At 31.5% G+C, this 20,602-nt stretch overlaps 2 protein-coding genes and 1 pseudogene across 2 annotated transcripts; 1 reads left to right on the forward strand and 2 right to left on the reverse strand.

Annotated features, from left to right (window-relative positions):
* Positions 1-6,595: 6,595 nt before the first annotated feature.
* Positions 6,596-8,974, reverse strand: LOC122602889 (protochlorophyllide-dependent translocon component 52, chloroplastic-like). Its single transcript, XM_043775499.1, has 7 exons — positions 8,486-8,974; positions 8,192-8,379; positions 7,937-8,020; positions 7,658-7,847; positions 7,382-7,579; positions 7,127-7,308; positions 6,596-7,040 (listed from the first exon to the last, which is right to left on the reverse strand). Exons 1-7 carry the CDS (start codon positions 8,972-8,974, stop codon positions 6,785-6,787), a joined length of 1,587 nt encoding a protein of 528 aa, XP_043631434.1. The 3' UTR covers positions 6,596-6,784.
* Positions 8,975-13,815: 4,841 nt separating this feature from the next.
* Positions 13,816-16,254, reverse strand: LOC122605631 (annotated as a pseudogene).
* A 2,308-nt stretch (positions 16,255-18,562) lies between these two features.
* LOC122604431 lies at positions 18,563-20,602 on the forward strand. The gene is made up of 4 exons (XM_043777325.1): positions 18,563-18,622; positions 19,075-19,242; positions 20,179-20,345; positions 20,458-20,602. The coding sequence occupies exons 1-4, from the start codon at positions 18,563-18,565 to the stop codon at positions 20,516-20,518; spliced, it is 456 nt and encodes a 151-aa protein (XP_043633260.1). The 3' UTR covers positions 20,519-20,602.

Below are 20,602 nucleotides of genomic sequence, written 5' to 3' on the forward strand. Positions count from 1 at the left end.
GGGTTTTATTTATGGTTTGAATTTTTCTTTGGGGATTTTATTCTTAGTTTTATAGGGTTTTAAAATTTCTATTCTAAGGAACTAGTATATTAACCTCGCGCTTCGCCGCAGGACTAAACATACGTGTTAAATACAAATAACTTTCGTGGCATAAGTTAAAAATTGAAAAGTTATGTGGTAAAAAGTAAAAATATTGAAACTTTGATGGCCGAAGTTGAAAATTTTAAAGTTATGCGGTAAAAAATTAAGAATATGAAACTTTGTTGACAAAAGGAAAAAAATTCAAAAGTTATGTGGTGAAAAGTAAGGAAATGAAACTTTAAGGACAAAAGTTAAAAAAAACAAAAGTTATGTGCTAAAAAGTAAGAGAATGAAACTTTCGTGGCAAAAGTTAGAAAAATAAAAGTATAAAAAGTAAATAAAACAAAATTTTCATGGAAAAGTAAAAGAAGCGAAAGTGATGTGGCAAAAAGTAAAATGGCAAAACTTTAGTAAATTTATGTGATAAGAAGTAAAGATAATGAAACTTTCATGACAAAAGTTAGAAAAATGAAAGTTTAAAAAGTGAATAAAACAAAACTTTCATGTCAAGAGTCAAAAAAATTAAATTCTGTGATAAAAAGTAAAGAGAATGAAAAGTTCATGGCAAAAGTTAGAAAATCAAAAGTTTAAAAACTAAATAAAACAAAACTTTCGTGTCAAAACTTTCGTGTTAAAAGTAGAAAATCAAAAGTTTAAAAACTAAATAAAACAAAACTTTCGTGTCAAAAGTAGAAGAAATTAAAGTTATGTGATAAAAAGTAAAAGGTTAAAAGTTTATGTAATAAAAGATAAAGAGAATGAAACTTTCGTGGCAAAAGTTAGAAAAACGAAAATTTCAAAACTAAATAAAACAAAACTTTGTGCTAAAAGTAAAATAAATTAAAGTTATGTTACAAAAAGTAAAAGATTAAAAGTTTTGTGATAAAAAGTAAAGAGAATGAAACTTTTGTGACAAAAGTTAGAAAAACGAAAGTTTTGAAACTATATAAAAACAAAGCTTTCGTGTCAAAAGTAAAAGAAATTAAAATTATGTGACAAAAGATAAAAATGTTAAAAGTTTTGTGGTTGAATTGTGAAACAATCTCCTGTAGTTAACTGGTTGATGAAGTATGGACCAAAAAATAAATGATATAAACATGAGGGGGGAAAATGTAAAAGAGAAAAAACTTTAGTGGCAAAAACCAAAATTCTAAAAAGTAATTATAGTTAAGGCCTCTTAAATTGTTATATTATAATAACTAGATTATTTTTTCGTGTAATACGCGGGATAAATATATTAAGTATTCATAGTAATAACATATTAATAGTTATTATAAAGACGTCAAAATACGATAACATTGTTATTTAAAAAATGTTATGTTGAAGGTGATTAAATAGTAAGATTCGTATCTTTATATAATTTATTATTATTATTATGTAAATTAATTAAAAATAGGTCTTGCTAAAAAATGATAGTAATTTATTTATATAAAATCAATATCAAACTGATAACTTTAAAGTATTTATTAATTTAATAAACATTACATTATAATGACCAAGTTCATTAAATATTACTCATAATAACAGTTTAATATTTATTAATTTTTCTATACATGTTAATTGAATGACAATTTTACCATTAATTTTTGTATCGATCTTTAACATGTAAGTGTACATGAAAAAATATTAGAGGTATTATAGTTAAAAAAAAATACATTATTATGACATGTAATTTTGTAAAGTGAGTATTATTTATAACAAATTAAAATAAAAATGTAATACTTATATACTTATAGTCGGTGAGTGAATTGTATTTTTTTGTTTGTTTGTTTGCTTTTCAATCGTTTATATATATATATATATATATATATATATATATATATATATACACATTTGAGTCATACTCTTAATTTCTAAAGCCCATGATACTTTTGCATAACTTATGTTCAGTGGCAGAGCCACTTTGAACGGAGAGTGGGCCAAGGCCCATCCTAAGTATACTAGCGACATACATATATTATACTCTGCTGAATTTTTATCTATCTTACCATTTTGGCCCATCCCATATAAGAAGTTTCAATTTTCATAAAACCAGTCAGTCAAATGTTTGGTCATCTGATATCTGTAAAAGTATTTTTTTTAAGTAAATCTCGAAAATAACAAAAACTAAAAGGTAAAAACATCCTATGGTACGTATATCTATCATTCTTATGAACCATTAATTTTATTTCTGACATTAACTCGTTATTATTAACTAATGATTAATATAACTAATAATTTTTCATTATCTTCAATACTTTATATAGCCTATTGTAAGGATGTCATTGTTTTGCTAATTGTTTGTATTGCATCATTATATTATTGTATATTTTTAATTGGAACTCCTTTAGAGTATTTCAATTTGTATATGTCTAACACGTGTTTATGTAATGTAGCTATATATTTTCTAAGTATAAAGTAGATCGTCATTCACAAAACAAAAGTAACAAATGTGTTTTACTACAATATAGATTGCTTTATATAATCGAAGACTAAAAGCATCAAAATAAGCTATATTATGCATATTTTCTAGACCATTTTTACTTGTTTTTTGTAGCTAATAACATGTTTTTCCTGAAAAAAGATATGGTTGACTTGTTAACTGTCTTCATTCTTTTGTTCAACTACTGTTGTCTTGGTATGATTTTGCAGTTCTATTACTCAATATATTATATTGTCGTTATTTGTTAACGATATGTCTATTATTTATTAACTAAATGATATTGCGTCATCACCATTGTTCGACTAGTGTTCACAGAAAAACGAGAACTTGGCCCTTCTTAAGTAAAATTTCTGGCTTCGCCACTGCTTATGTTAATTTCAATACATTTATTTTTTTTTGTTTAAAAAAGACATTTATCTACTCTTATTCCTAAATTATACGTACGCTCGGGATGAACCCATATTCATCTACACTCGCAAATATGAGAAGTGAAATTCAAAATCCGGATGGATTTTCTCAGGATAAAAAACTGTACCGATAGATCAACAACCCTATTTAAGAATATTTGAACCAATTTCTAACCTCTTCAAACCCCACTTTACCTCACACATCACCACATTTAATTAAATTTTTGTTAAATAAGAAATCTTAAATATATTAACTTTGACATATACGTATCATCATTTATTTCAATTATTTTAAGTAGTTTTTTTATAAATTGTAAAAGTTTTATCAAGACATTCTTCAGACGCATTTATTATAAATATTAGATACGTTTTTATTAAATTTGAAGAATTTAATTTAATAAAACCAATAAAACAAAGAAGAAAACTACAAGTGTTAATCAAAACAAAATATTTTAATCAAATATATTATTATTTATCATAAAAAATTAAATGGTTATAATCACAATCAAAGTCTCTATATAATTATTATGATAAGTTGGACGAGATATGATTCATTCTAATGTTGTATTTACCTTAGGTTCTTTTTTTACTCAATACTTTTATTATTTATAACTTCGTACACTGAATCAAATTTCATGTTTATTTTTTAACTTAATAAACAAAAATTATCATTGATTACATTGGGTCACTTAATAAAAGTAATACTTAATGATTAAAAACATAAGCATGCCCTAAAACTCAAATACGAAGAATATGGCTTTTCACTTGATATAAAGAAAATATCATATGTTATTTTCCAATTAATAACTAAAATAAATATCAATTACTTGTATTTAACTTAAAACATATCAGCATTATCTATACATTCTTCGTATAGCACTCAATGACCAAAAATAACAACAGGCCCTCAAACTCAAATACAAGAAAATATGGCTTTCCAATTTGGAGGGGAAAAATAATTGAAACCCACTTTAGGTTGAAGTTGAAGATCAATTGCCAGTTTCAAATTAAAAAGTTTCAGATTAGATTAATGATGTCATACATCAATATAAAAACTTTCAAAATTCACATCTATATATAATTTAAGGTTTTGCTAAATACAACCTTAGTTAAAATGCATTAAATTGTAATACATTTAACATGTAAAATTTATTTTTTATTTTACATGTTTTTTTAAATTTAATTGCATATAATATATGATAGAATATACGAATATGGTTGAACTATCCTATAATTCTTAAACACCAACTTAGTTTCATATTACAAAAATTTTATTAATAAGCTCTGGTTGAACCCGAATTAATTAGTTAATTGATAAGAAAAGAAAAACTCAAACATCCATCCTTATCCTTATCATTAATAAAACACATATACTGCTAAATTATTAAATTATGACCATCGCTTCTTGCATAGATATATTTAAAATGGATAACCCATTCGTTAGGGAAATGCTAAACGTGCATAAAAACACTTATACCTTCCATATTAAAAGCCCACCCCCTGATTTCCATGGTAAATGTACAAATAATTTATGCACATAAGGGCTGTATTTAGCAAACCCCAATTCATTATACGAATCCTTAGGTACATACGTTGTTAAATTTTGCATCTTCAAGTTTAAAGGATACACTTTGGGGTTTTATAAGTACTCGATGTTGTATCTTATTATTTTAATTCTTTATTATTAATTATTAATATTATTAATTATTAATATTATTATTTTTGTTAATGATATTCGAGAGATATGCATATTATTATTTATGATATATTATATTAATTAGGAAGGGTATTTTTTTAATAATCATATAAAGTCTAAGTATTAATATCGTCATTTTACAAAGATGAAATAATTAAATTTGATCTAATGGTTCTAAATCAAAGTTAAAACTCATCTAAGGGTTCCTATTTGTTTAGAATTGAATTTAGGACCTTCTTTTATATATATATATATATATATATATATATATATATATATTGGTAGATTGTTTTGAGTTATGTGTTTGATTTTCTTTCCATATATATGAACTTGAGTTATGGGTAAGAAGATAAAAATAACTATCGTGATATGGAAAAATTGTAAACATATATGGGTTTTTTAGTTGCATTTAGATTTTTGATTTGTTGATAGGTTTTTTTTGTAGTTTTGTATTGGTTTATAAAACTTGAAGTTTTGTTGATTTCAAAATAATTTTTTAATGATGATACCCTCATCTGTCGTCATTGTTATTATTCACACCCTCAAAATGGTTAACTTATGGGTTGGAATCTGTATACCACCTATTTTTAACCGCGTACCACCAAATGTGGTGTACAGCTCTTAAGTTATGGGGGAAAAAGTTTTAGAATTGAAACTTTTGTTAAAAGTAATCTTTTGATGTGAAAGCATAGAATTATGTTGATGACTTTAGATTGATAAAACTGGTTTGACTCTTGTAGGTATGAGTTATCATCTTAATCTTAATATATATTATAAAACATCTTAATCTTAATATATATTATAAAACAGTTGAACTAATGGCTTATTAACCAATCAAATCGTTCAATTTCATCAAATTGATTATCGCTTATGTCATCATTTAGATTAACTATAAATTAATAATCCTAATAATCATTATCCAAATATATTATTATATTATTATTTATATTAATTTGTAGAAAAAGTATTATTAATTTACATTTTTTTTGTTTTCCATCAATAATTTACACTTTTTAGCCCTAATACTTAATTTATATTTAGTTTAGCCATCAACTTGATAGAACTTTTTAAATTCGCTCAATTCATTAATTTACGGGGTTTTTTTTTTGTTATCCATCAATTCTTTACACTTTTTGCTCTGAATACTTAAGTTATATTATGTGTTCAATTTTCTAGAAGTATATTCTTTTAGATTTGTTTTCACTTATATTTTTTACATTTAAATTTATATATTTAACAATTTCTCTTATACTTAAAATGTTATAAACAATCCACGTAATCACATCTCTCAATTTTATCAAATTTTTAATTTTCAGTTCTCTTGACTTTTTATTATATAAATAAATATAGATTTACAACAGATGTTTACTTGAGTAATAAATCCAAATCAAGATGAACTCTAATTAAGATTCATTCTATTTTTTAATAAAAAAAAGGTACATAATTTTCTCTTTTTTCATAAACTATTAGTTTTGCGTATTAATGTTTATAGTTACAATTGTCATTCAAATCAAAAGTCCTAATTGTTATCAAAGAATATGAAACACTCTTAATTGTTATTTAAATACCATTGGACATGATTGAAAATAAACCTATTTGTGTTATGGGTCCGCATCATAATCAAATACATTTACTTGAATATAAAGTACATGATCACAAGTATTTATATTTTAATTCGTATTTATTTTTCATAATAGTATCGCATATGAATACAACTGGTTTCAAAAAACTCTATAATAGAGAAATTATTATAGAATGTGTCTTGTGGAATGACTACAACAAACAATTCCATCAATATGTCTCAGTCAATAATGACAGTGATGAACTTGTGATTATTGTATTACAACTTGCAACGTTCACTTGGAACCGTATATCTTCAAAATTATAAACTGTTATGACTTAAATGTATAAAGATCTAATATTAATAACATCGTAAACCTAGTTATCATCTTAATCTTAATCTTAATATATAATATCAGACTTTCAAACTAAAGTATCAATAGAAACTTTATTTATTGGAAAAGCCACATAATAGAACTCGCTTTAGGCCTCATACTGAGTTCAGCAGCCCCTGGTCACATTGGTTAAATACAAAGCTAGTGTAACAATATAGGAATCTAACAAACACATAATATCATATGTTATAACTTATAAGTAACCCAAACTTTCAAATAAGTCTCATTGAGAAGCATGGTTATAGTCATGGTAATGAAAGATTTTGCGAATGAAATGAGACAGCCATTTTGATCCCAGAAAGCACAAAACTGCAGAAACCACCAGCATGTTTCTTGTCGCACCTGATAACATCCTTTCTTTTGTTGCAGCGACAATTGCTACTGAAGCAACCGAAAACAGCTGAAGAGACAACTCAAGTGCATTAAAGGTTTTGTATGCAGCAGTGCAGCTGCTGCAGTTCATGACATGCGTCCAGTACCTGAAACAATCAATCAACTATCACTTGAAATTCGATATTTTGGTATTTATTTATAAATTATTGTAGCTAAATTTTATTGAAATAACCTATCCATGAGCTGTTCTCTAGGTGGGGTGGGCGGAAGAGATCTATCAAATTTGTTTCCCCAATCAACTTGGTCCCCTGCATATTTCTTTAGCCACTTTCTGAATGCAATTACATTAGCATCTGATTTAGTTGGCACGAAACATGCTTTTTGCCAGTCACCCGCTTCCATTAATCTCTTTTCCTACAAGTTATATACTTTATCAAAAACAAATCTGAAACATAAAGTGTGAGATATCGTGGGGTTATAATTTTACCTCAATATGAAGAAGATACAAATCTGAGTCCATTACCAAATTTTGTACAATATGGTTCCTCCATCTAGAAATAATTCGATCCATCCAAGTTCTGGAGTTCTGAAGGGCTATAATTATTACTCTGCTATTACCCGGGCTCACGGGCATACAAATGAAGAACACATGTGGCTGACTGGGTGTTTTTTGTACTAATTGCTCCTGAATTATTTAGATGAATTGTGTTGGATACTAATAGTGTGAGGATATGTGATTTAACATATAAAGTTGAAAATATACCTTAGCGTCTTTAGCTGAAGCAACTGACTGATTAACTGTAAATGCCTCAAATGCAGTCAAGCTACCATAAAACAGGCAAGGAGAAACAAAGTTCCATTGACCGTTTTGAGGGTTTGAAGTAAAACCTTTTCTGTCTATTTTGTTTATTTTAATCTCAACAGGTCTACCCCCTTCCCGATCAAGCTTAACAGTGAAGGAGAATTGTGTCAGGCAAGTTATGATCAAGAATACAAAAAAAGTTTGTAAACAAGATAGTTATGTGATTGCATAAGTACTTATCTTGACGGTGGTGAAGGCATTATCCCATAATGTGCATATGGAATATGAGCAGGATCCATAAGATTTTCAATTAATACTTCATACCTGAAAAGGTAATGCTCTTGAACGGGATTAAGAAAAGTTTTTCTTGCAAATTTCTACTGACTTTGCAAGTGACGTCAATAAATTCATTCAAAATCATCTTTTAACTTTGGGTACAGAGAGAGAGAGAGAGAAACAAAATTCAGAAATTTTTAAAAAGATGAACTTGCTTACCCATATGGCATATCTCTAGTATACATTTGATAAGTAAAGGATGGGTCGTCAAGTTCAGAGATATATGGAGGTTTTTCCTTAGTGAGGATATCTTTGAACCCAGGGTCAGAGTTTGGCCAGAACCAAACAATCCCATTTTGCACCGTACTTGGATAAACAGCTACACATGATTTTGGGAACGTATGAACCTATAAGTATTTTCATGGGTAACATTGTTAGATCAAAAGAATGAAGGACGTTGTTATTCTATGGAGTGTGTTTCAGACTAAAAAAAGGTACAAGGATCCTATTTACCGGAGGACCATCACGAAGGGCTTGAGGAATGAGTTTGCAGTCACCAGAGCCACCAAAACACCAGCCATGATACACGCACTGCAACCTGCCCGATTCATCAATCCTTCCTTCAGAAAGCGGAGCCAATCTATGCGGACATCTATCATCAAACACTTTCCAAGAATCCTCATTCTTATCCCACCAGACCACAACATCCAGACCCATCACCTTTTTTCCATGTGGAGCTCTTTTGTCAAGATCACAAACTGGCATAAGTGCATACCATTGTGAAAACCAGTCAAACTTCTCATCTTGGTCAACGGTTTCAGTGTCTTCTTCAGGTGGGAATGTCGTTGAAACTGATGGTGAAAGTGCAGTTAAGCTCTTAAAGTTTGATTTTCTGGACTTGGCTAAAGTGGGACTAAATGATAAAGTGAAAATGGGTTTGGACAATTTGGGTCTGATAAGTGAAGGTGGTAAAACAGTGGAGAAAACTCCAAGAGTCACCATGGAAGAAATATGACAATTGTGATGAATTCTGGTTAGTAAGACACCTATCTATATATAACCCAAAATTGGAGAAAATGTGTTACATCAATTACATTAGATTACATGATACATTAATTACAGTTATTGGAGAAAATATGACAACTTTTTTTAAAACAATATTGTTTTTAATTTTTTTTTCAAAGTTTGTTTATGTTTTAATCTGTTCTTTAAAAAAAGTTAGAAAACAGAACTAACGTGTTTGTTAAGATTTGTTATTATGATTTAATTGTTTGATGGGTTTATATTTGGTCTAATGTTATTAGTTAAGGTGATCCCAACCCAGAACACGACATGGCAATTCGGCGCTACACTACCTCAGTGGTGTTCTGGGTTACGTGTCGTTTTGAATCTATAATGGCTCAAAATTGATGAAATGTTTCAAGCTACTGAGTTGGCAGATGTCACCTAATGCTCTTATAAGCCAATTTAAGTTTTTGCAAAGGTTTGATTTGATCATTAATCTCATGGACTGATTACCGACTGGTTTTGAAAACAAGCTAAAATGTCGTAATTTGTGAAGTTAGTATTGCTATCTTGGGTAAATGATTTAGTGTGTTTAACTAACGTATTTGTCCATGGCAAGTGCTTTCAATTTCGCCTTGCTTTTTTAATAACTTCTTGGATTCAAGTATCAGCCAGAAAGATAGTATATTTTTGGACGATATTAGGCTTTTATTTTGTAGCAAAAACTAATGGTCAATTTACCCAAATCGTGTTTACTCTACCAATTATCATGTTTGTAACGTTATGACATAAGAGAGTGAGAGCCTAGTAGGTGAAGATAGGCCTCATTCCAAAAAAAGAAAGTTGTGCAAGTTCTCATCATTGGTGAAAGTGTACCTTTTAAGACTTTAATTAGGTTATAACTAGAGTTAAGATACATATTCATTGAATTGGTATTGTCTATTGAATTGGTATACAGTATACCGGGAGACCATAACGAGGGGCAAAGAGTTTACAGTCACCAGAGCCATCAAAACACCAATCATGATACACACACTGCAACCTGCCCCATTGATCCATCCATCCTTCCTTCAGAAAGCGGAGCCAATCTATGTGGGCAACGATCATCAAAAAACTTTCCAAGAATCCTCATTCTTAGGCCTATGCTTACAAGAGTCCCAGGTGTGCATCCCAAGCACCAAGGACGGAAGACATTGTAGGCAGTGAGCGTCCCAAGCAAGAGTCCTTGGCCAAGAGTCCTCATCAAGAAGTTGAAGGACGGAAGGAAGTGGGGTCGCTGCAAAAATTTTTTTTTTTTTGTTTTATATGTGTGTAGTGTATATATATATATGTGTATTTGTGTGTGTGATAAATTATAAAATAATTGATGGTGTGGAGAAAGTTCCAAGAAGCTTGTCTTTTATACAGAGGAGTCCTGATTGATGTGATGCTGACGTGGCTATAAAGAAGTCCTGAGGACGGGTAGTTATAAGAAAAGGCCTTATCCCACCAAACCACTACTTCAAGTCCCATCACTTTCTTCCCAAGTGGTGGTACCCTTTTGTCAAGATCACACACTGCATAAGTGCATACCACTGAAAAAACCAATCAAACTTATCATCTTGGTCAACACTTTCGGTGTCTTCTTCAAGTGGTGATGTCGGTTCGGTTGATATATACTGATGGTAGTGAAAGTAAAGTTAAGTTCGAATTTCCGGACTTGGCTAAATTTGGATATTTAGGTTCTGATAAATGAAGGTACGTAGTAGAACAGTGGAAGAAACTCCAAGAGTCAACATGGACAAAATATAAGATATGACAATTTGGATGAATTCTGGTTATGAAAGACACCAATCTATATATAACCCAACATCAAAAAAAAAATATATGTTACATCAATCATGATAGATTTTACATAAAAAAACCCTACAAAACTTCCAAAAGAAAATACAGAAAGAGACAGAGGCTTTTATAAGTTTTCTTTCTTCCTTTCACTCTAAAATCTAAATGCAAGTTACGTGTAAAATGGTAAAAATAATATTAAGTGCCCCGAGTCTAATGGTAAACGTACATGCAAGTTAAAACTACTAGTTACTGCATGAGACATAATGCATACTAATTCAATATGGCTGTGGGTAAATAGAGATAATGGTGGTCCATTCTCATATCAAATCATATTACAATTATTGGAGAAAACATGATAACTTTTTTTTTTTTTTATCTATAATCTATAATCTTTCTTTAATCCCTTATAAATAGTATTGGATTAAGACTTTAAGCATATTTTTTGCTTCCATAATGCTCCTTTCAGCATCTTTATGGTTCCAAATGCCCCTTCACACACTACAACACTATTTAATGTATGTATAAATACTATATTGGTTTGTTTTCTCTTTATTAAATTAGTTCACTGTTTTTGTTATCAATTTGTAATTGACTCTAATTTAATTAACATTGATCATTGTATATGGTTTTGAAACAATCGACAGAATCTCATGATTTATATTTTTGACACACTCTGTTTCCGATCTATTAATCAAAAAAAGTAGTTATAAAACCCGTCACAACGCACGAGTACTATGCTCGTCTCTTATAAAGAGTATTGAAATTAAGAGTTTAAGGATAATTTTTCCTTCCCAAAATACCCTTAACATCTACATTATATTCATACACCTTATCCATGAAGTTCCTAAATTACCCTTACAAAAAAAGAAACCCACAATTTCCAAAAGAAAACCCACCGGTGCCATAGCCCCTAGCCACCAACAACACACGCATATTCATTGTTCTCTCAAACTCCCAACCGGTTCCATATCCCCTAGCCACCGCTGCTTGAATTATCTCATAGCCACCAACCACCGCCACCCTCAGCCACTAAAAACACACCCATATGTAGTTTTCTCTCTAACCCCCAGGCCCCAACCACCGGTGCCATATCCCCTAGCCACTGCCGCCTAAATTGTCTCATTGCCACCAACCACCGCCGCCGGAATCTCACAAATCGATGATGGATCTCACAAATCTGATCTCAAATCGATGATGGATCTCACAAATCTGATCTGAACAATGAATTTGAAATGGTTTACATCCGTCTTATGTGATTATTTACATCGTTTTGAAACAACTATTCTAATCAACTTTCATATTTCTTTTTTTTTTTGGGGTAAAAGGTTATACCCCGTGTGAATTGTATAAATTACTTAAAAATGTTGAGATAATATGACATATAGTCATATTGACTAGTACATACAAATGCACCATTGTGCCAAAAAACTATGGTACATAATTTGTCATGCCTGTAGATGCAAACACAAACTAGACCATCACATAAACCTACTTTTCGTTAACAAAAGAATAAGGAAGATTCCAAACTTCAAGAGCCTTCTCAACTTGGTTCGTTTCCTTGAATCTAAGAGTAAGCAACTTAAGACGAATGGTATTCAACACTTCCTCAGTCAATTGAAAGCTTGTTTTCTTTTTCTTTTTGAAGATCCTATCATTCCTTTCTCGTCATAAGTAGTAGACAGTCGCTGCAAGAACCAATTTAAAGATGATGACCCGAATAGCTCTTTTCTTTGGTAATAAACTAGCAACGGCGATAATAGAATCCCAATTAGAAGATAAACCTTGTATACCGGTTTTTTGCGTGACCAAAGTCCAAACCTGAGTGGAGAAACTACACTCGAAATTGGAAAATAATGGTTGGTGAGACATGCTAGTATAATAGTAACAATGTTACATTTTCATCAAATTAAGTTTTTAGTTATTATTATGTTCTTTAAGAAATTGGAAAATAATGGTTGGTGAGAGTTTTCACCTAAAACAACATTAACGTGTTCGTTGAGCTTTTGGTTATACTATTCAATTACTGATGGGTTCTTCTTGCACCTTATATTTGCTTACATAATCGGGTTTAATGATTTCAATCTCATAATCAACATAATCACTGAGTTTCTATTAATACCAGTTAACAATATATCATTTTTGACAAATAAACATTCAAACCGACTAGCACATTACCCGCATAATTCGGCGGCGGTGTGATGGTGGCGATAGATGGTGATGGTGGTGATGACGTTAAATGATGTAGATAATTGATGTAAAGATGTTTGATTTCAAAGAGGTGGTAGAAATATTTTCTAATATAAGGGATTGATGATGTAATTTAATATATCAATGGGTTCATGGTGAGGTAACCTTGGTTAATTCGCGTGTCTCTTTTTTTCTTAACATGCTAATTTCGAACATGGGCTAAATTTTTTAAAGGTTACTAGCATTGTACCCGCACGATGCGACGGTGATTGTGATGGCGACGGTGTGGTGGTGGAGGCGAGTGCTGGTGGTGAATGCAACGTCGTGTGCCGTAGATAATTCATATAAAAGTAATTGATTTAAAAGGTTAATGGAGATATTTTAGAAAAATAAAGGATTGATGGTGTAATTTAATTATTAATGTTAAGAGAATAGCGTATGTGAAAATATTTTAAAGGGTTGTAGCTTTGTAGGTGTAAATATTACATAGGAGAGCATTTTAGACATTTCCCCCTGTAACTTTCAACATGAGGGGTATTTTCTTTAATATAAAGTATAGAAGGGCATTTTAGACATTTCTTCCCATGTAACTTTAACATGGGTTATTTTCTTTAATATAGAGTATAGATATGTAAAACTTGTTTCATAGCTCCATGCATACCGTCTATATATCAATTGTATTCTTTAGAATTAACAGAACAACCCATACTTATGAATCCCTAATATTTTTACTAACCAAGCAATAACTTTTCCATGTCTTGTCATAATAGTAACTTCATATATGGCAAGACAATCCAATCATATCAATACAATGAAAAATAGAGCTCTTGTGTTTATTATGAGATCTTCTCAAGAATAAAGCTCGTTTAGGTTTTGGAATTCTCTGATTTGTACAATGAGAAATCAACTATAGAAGAACATAAACAGAATGTATTATCAAACAATATACAAATAATTTGACAAGTAAGCAAAACCACATTTCAAACCCGGACTCGCTTTAGGCCCCATATTAAGCTGAGCAGCCACTGATTACAGTTGGGAGGGGGGGGGGGGGGGGGGGGGGGTTATGCTATAAGTAATCCAAAGTTTCAAACAAGAAGTCTCAATGAGATGCATGGTTATAGTCATGGTAGTGAAAAATTTTGTAGATGATATGAGACAACCATTTTGATCCCACAAAGCACAAAACCGCAGAAACCACCAGTATGTTTCTTGCCACGCCTGATAACATCCTTTCTTTTGTTGCAACGACAATTGCTACTGAAGCAACCGAAAACACCTGAAGAGACAACTCAAGTGCATTAAAGGCTTTGTATGCAGCAGTGCAGCTGCTGCAGTTCATGACATGCGTCCAGTACCTAAAACAATCAATCAACGATTCATTTGAAATTAGATATTGATATTTGTTTATCAATTATCGTCACTAAACTTTATGCATATCACCTATCCATGAGCTGTTCTCTAGGAGGGCTCGGTGGAAGAGATCCATCAAATTTGTCTCCCCAATCAACTTGGCCCCCTGCATATTTCTTTAGCCACTTTCTGAATGCAACCACATTAGCATCTGATTTAGTTGGCACGAAACATGCTTTTTGCCAGTCACCCGCTTCCATTAATCTTTTTTCCTACAAGTTATAGAATCTGTCAAAAATGAATCTGAAACATAAAGTGAGAGGTATCGTGGGGTTGTAATTTTACCTCAATATGAAGAAGATACAAATCTGAATCAATTACCAAATTTTGTACAATATGGTGCATCCATCTAGGAATAATTCTTTACATCCAAGTTCCGGAGTTTTGAGGGGCTATAATGATAATTCTGCTAATACCTGGGCTCACCAGCATACAAATGAAGAACAAATATGGATGACTGGGTGCTTTTTGTACTAATTGCTCCTGAATATGAGTGTGAGTATCTGGGATACAAATTATAAAGTTGAATATATACCTTGGCGTCTTTAACTGAAGCAACTGACCGGTTAGCTAAAAATAGCTCAAATGCAGTCAAGCTACCATAAAACAGACAAGGAGAAACAAAGTTCCATTGTCCGTTTTGAGGGTTTGACGTAAAACCTTTTCTGTCTATTTTGTTTACTTTAATTTCAAGAGGCTTACCCCCTTCTCGATCAAGCTTAACAGTGAAGGAGAATTGTGTTAGGCAGGTTATTATCAAGAATACAAAAATCTTTTGTAAACAAAATAGTTATGTGATCGTATAAATACTTATCTTGGTGGTGGTGATGCCATTATCCCATAATGTGTATATGGAACATGAGCAGGATCCATAAGATTTTCAACCAAGACTTCGTACCTGAACAGTTAACGCTCTTGAAAGTGATTAAGAAAACATTTTCTGGCAAATTTTTACTGACTAAGCAAGTGACGTCGATAAATTCATTCAAAATCATCTTTTAACTTTGGGTACAGAGAGAGAATAATATCAAGAAATTACAAAAACAAACTTGCTTACCCATATGGCACATCTCTAGTAAACATATGATAGGTAAAGGATGGGTCGTCAAGTTCAGTGATATATGGAGGTTTTTCCTTAGTGAGGATATCTTTAAACCGAGGGTCAGAGTTCAGCCAGAACCAAACAATTCCATTTTGCACCGTACTTGGATAAACAGCTAAACATGCTTTCAGGAACGTATGAACCTATAAGTATTTTCATGGGTAACATGGTTATATCAAAAGAATGAAGCATGTTGTTATTCTATGGAGCGTGTGTCAAACTAAAAAAAGGTACAAGGATCCTATTTACCGGAGGACCATCATGAGGGGCTTGAGGAATGAGTTTGCAGTCACCAGAGCCACCAAAACACCAACCATGATACACGCACTGCAACCTGCCCGATTCATCAATCCTTCCTTCAGAAAGCGGAGCCAGTCTATGCGGACAACTATCATCAAATACTTTCCAAGTATCCGCACTCTTATCCCACCAAACCACAACATCCAGACCCATCACCTTTTTTCCATGTGGAGCTCTTTTGTCAAGATCACAAACTGGCATAACTGCATACCATTGGGAAAACCAGTCAAACTTCTCATCTTGGTCAACAGTTTCGGTGTCTTCTTCAGATGGGGATGCCGTTGAGATGACTGATGGTGAAAGTGCAGTTAAGTTCTTAAAGTTCAATTTTCCGGGCTTAGCTTAATTGGGACTATATGATAGACCAAAAATGGGTTTGGACAATTTGGTTCTAACAGTTGAAGGTAGTAAAATAGCGGAATAAACTCCAAGAGTCACCATGGATGATATATGAAATATGACAATTGTATTGAATTCTTGTTTGTAATGACACCTATCGCTGACTATATATAACCCAAAATTGGAGAAAATTTGTTACATCAATTACATTAGATTACATGTTACATTAATTATAGTTGTTGGAGAATATATGATAATTTTCCTTTAAAACATCAATGTTTTATTTATTTTTTATCAAACTTTGTTTATGAATTATTATGTTCTTTAAAAAAGCTGAAAACAGGACTAACGTGTTTGTTAAGTTTCTCCAAGAAGCCATTTTTTTTTATGAAGGTGTTTGAAATGTTATCTAAAAATGTTTGTTGAGTACTGATAATGTTTAATGATGAAAGAGAAGCCATCACATAATATATATATATATATATACAACAAAAATTTAATTAGGTTTACATTTCAAATTAGGGTTTCACCTGGCTTCGACACGTGTTAGGGTTACCTCGAAACCGGTTTTTCAAATACCGGTTTCGAAGTACGTGCAGTCAAACACTGTGCCAGTCAACCAGTCAACCTGCGAAGTGTCACATCACCTGGAATCCGGTATTTCAAAGATTCTTTTTGAAACCGGTATTTCAAATGCCGGATTCGACTCGAATTTTTGAATCCGGTATTTGAAAAACCGGATTCACTGGTCTTGTATTTTTTTTTTCCCGAAAACTTATTTGACAAAACACCCTTGAAATACGTCCATTTCAAAAAAAATTTCTTTAATTGTTTGATGGGTTCTTGTTGCGTGTTATTGGGGTCACCGCGACCCCAAACATGACATGGCAATCCATCGCTATACCATACCCCCCCCCCCCCCCCGTTTTGGTGTTCTTGGTTCTTAATTTTTCGTTTGTTCTTCGGTGTCGCTTTTTTGAAAGCTGGTATGGCACTGGGTTGACGTTCTGGGTGGTATTGGGGACAACACTTAATGCTCTTATAAGCTAATTTTAAGTTTTTGCAAATGTTTGATTTGATCATTAATCTGATGGACAGCTTACCAACTGGTTGTCGGAAACATGCTGAAATGTCATATTTTGTGAAGTTTGTATTGCAACTTTGAGTAAATGATATTGTGTGTTTAACTAACGTATTTGTTCATGGCAAGTGCTTTCAATTTAGCCTTCCTTTTTTAATAACCCTTTGGATTCAAGTATTAGCCAGAAAGAGTATATTTTGGACGATATTAGGCTTTTATTTGCTGCAAAAACTAATTGTTAGTTTACCCAAATCGTGTAACTCTATCAATTATCATGTTTTTAATGTTATGTACGACATAAGAGAGTGAGAGCCCAGTAGGTGAAAGGTGGGCCTAATTCAAATATAGAAAGTTGGGCATAGTTCCCATCATTGTTGAAAGTGTACCTTTTGAGACTTTAGATTCTAACTAGAGTTAAGATACATACCCATATACTGGAGTCTTGTCTCTTGAAGTGTACGTTTAGTAATCGATTTCTAACACAAATGTATTTAGGATTGTTTGGATGTAATGTAAGTATTTGTAAAAAAAAATTCGGTAAGAAAAATAAATTATTGTTATCATGAAAGATGATCCAAAACTACTTTGGGTGTTATATTGAATTGAACATGAATAATTTATTACTGAAGTTTTGAACTCATATTTATAGAGATGAATAATTATTTTGTGAAGGAACAATTTTAAAAGCTGTTTATCATACTTGAGTTGTATTTACGAATGTAAAAAGAATTGGACCATAGCTCGAGAATACAAAATGGACCCTCAAATTAATCTCGTCCCCTGAGTGTAACAATTATATAAAAAAAAAACCAAAGTCTTACTAAATAAAAATTAAATTTAGAAAAATTAGAGTGTACTAAAAAAATGAAGTAAGGGCAGCTGGTCCCACTGCCCATGCATATTTATCGTTTATTCTTTCATATATATTAATTCAAAAACAACGGGTCCGAATTTTTTTAGTCATTAAGTAGTAAACATATTAAATGACTGAATATATAAATAATATTTGTATATAATAAGTAAAAAATAGGTAATTGACAGAGTTTTTTTTTATTAAGTAAAAAAAACATGAAATTTAACTTAATATATTAAGTTTTTAATTATTAATTATATTAAATAAAGAAAGACCATGTCCTAAATAGATCAACATAAATATCACAAATATTTACAAAGTGTATGAGACGTAACCCCATAATCAATAGATGGATCGGTTATCTCACATACCACATGAGATAAACCTCAAAGATAGTTTTTGAATGTCACATATCACTTTGGTCATAGATAACCTTCGAACACTTGTAAATCTTCATTTGACACCCACCTTTATAGTAAGGGAAAAATGAGTATAAGGTTGTTAAAGGGGAAGGAGTGGGAAGCGGGGAAGACACTTCACCGCGTGGTGTCAGGCGGTAACACCGTCGCCGGCAGTTTACCGAAGGAGAGAGAGAGCCAAAATCGGGGAAGTTAATCTTGAAGAAACGAAGAGAGGGGAGAGAGAGATGTGAGAGAGGATACATGATTAGCTGAAAAGGAGATAGTGGGGCCCTACTAATGGTTAAAAGAAATACTGTTCTCAATTTTTATAAAAATAATGTTTCAATTTTTCTTTTTTTTTTTTCCGACCGTTCAAATAACAAGGAGAAAGATGGTATTTTTTTTTTTCATCAAGCATATTGCTTTTGTAAATTATTATTATTATTATTATTATTATTAATTTTCAACTGCCAATTTTTTATATACTAAAGTATCTATACTATCTATTAAAAAGAATAGCACCCTGTTGAAAATTACATGAAGCAAGATGTCCAAAACACCCTCTTATTAAAAAAAACCACCCTAAAAAGAGTATAGCCACACCCTAAAACGATTTCACGCACACACACATCCGATCCTCCCGCCATCATCGGTGATTCCGCTTTGATCGACACCCTTTCTCCTAATTCCGATCAATCCATTCTCCTGCCATTATCACTCCTTTCTCCTAATTCCAATCTACGATCCTCTGTCGTCATTGGTGAGGTATAAATGCTTGGTTTTTTCGAGAGTTATAATTGTTCTTTGTTTATTCTAATGTCTATCTTTGTGATACAGTTCTTTGTCTATATATGACATTCGTTCTAATCCTTTCTCTAATTATAACTGTATATGGCATTAGTTCTTTGTGATAATGTTCTTATTTCGATCAATCCTTTCTCTGTCTGTATATGCTAATGTCTCTCTTTAATGTGTATATGCCATTTGTTATAATTAAATCTTTTTGGTTATAATTCTTTGATATCTTTTTGATTGATTTATTATTATTTTTCTTAGATTCTTATATATGTGGGTTTTTTTCCCTTCTTTCTTAATACTATATACTAGGAAACAAAAACCTATCTATAAATTGATCTTTTCTATACAAACATAGGTCCAATAATTTAGTAAAAATGTCCGTTTATCTGCTTTAGTGTATTTTATTTGCTTATTGTGTTTTGATAGGTTATAATACAAGAACATATATACTGTATTAGATATTGAAGTGATACAGCGTTTTAAAAAATTGTAACCTCATTGGGTAGTTTGTTTGTATAGCATAAAAGTTGTCACATTTTAATAACTTAAAAGGTTAAATTTGAATCCAAATATAAACCATATGTTTGCTTTGCTCTTTATGCTGACAGCGGGCATATAATTAATATGAACCCAAAACTTCGGTAACAAGAATATTATTACTCATATTACACCATAATCATATCCCACTGATCAAGCATTCAAGCCTCCTAATTTTGGTAATGATTTAGTTGGGTTGTCATTCTTTGTATCTTTAGTAACCTTTTCTACCACCTAGCCATCATTGTTAGTATAAAGGATACTTTCTGGTTATACTTGTATATTCATACATCCGAACACCATGTTTATCGGTGAAAGATAATACTTTTGATCTCGACATTGTTGTTGCCCAAATGTCTAACACAGGTTCTTTGTCTACCGACGTTGCTCAAATGGCTAACGGATGGAGGGACTTCATCATTTGCTTATGCCAGATGCACTCCAACCCGACCTGCTGCAGTCTACAATCACACTTTGTACCAGGATGCACCTATAATAATGCGTGTGACGACAATCATGTGCTTGGCTTTGAGGTAAATATTTGCCTTTAATGTTTCTTTTTCAATATATGTTGGTTGTGTATATTATTTGTACCTCGTTGTTTTTGGCAATCTCATATTTTTATTTACTAATATCTTTTTATAGGAGCTGGTTATGTTACCGAAACAAAGATCCAGGTTCTACACGAGTTTTCAAACACATTTAATTTTACATCTAAGTTGCAAATATGTATACACATGTTTGTTACATGTTATTTGATTCTTGGTATTTTTAAAATAACATTGGCCGC

Source organism: Erigeron canadensis, chromosome 6 (genome assembly GCF_010389155.1).
Source record: "Erigeron canadensis isolate Cc75 chromosome 6, C_canadensis_v1, whole genome shotgun sequence".
NCBI lineage: Eukaryota > Viridiplantae > Streptophyta > Magnoliopsida > Asterales > Asteraceae > Erigeron > Erigeron canadensis.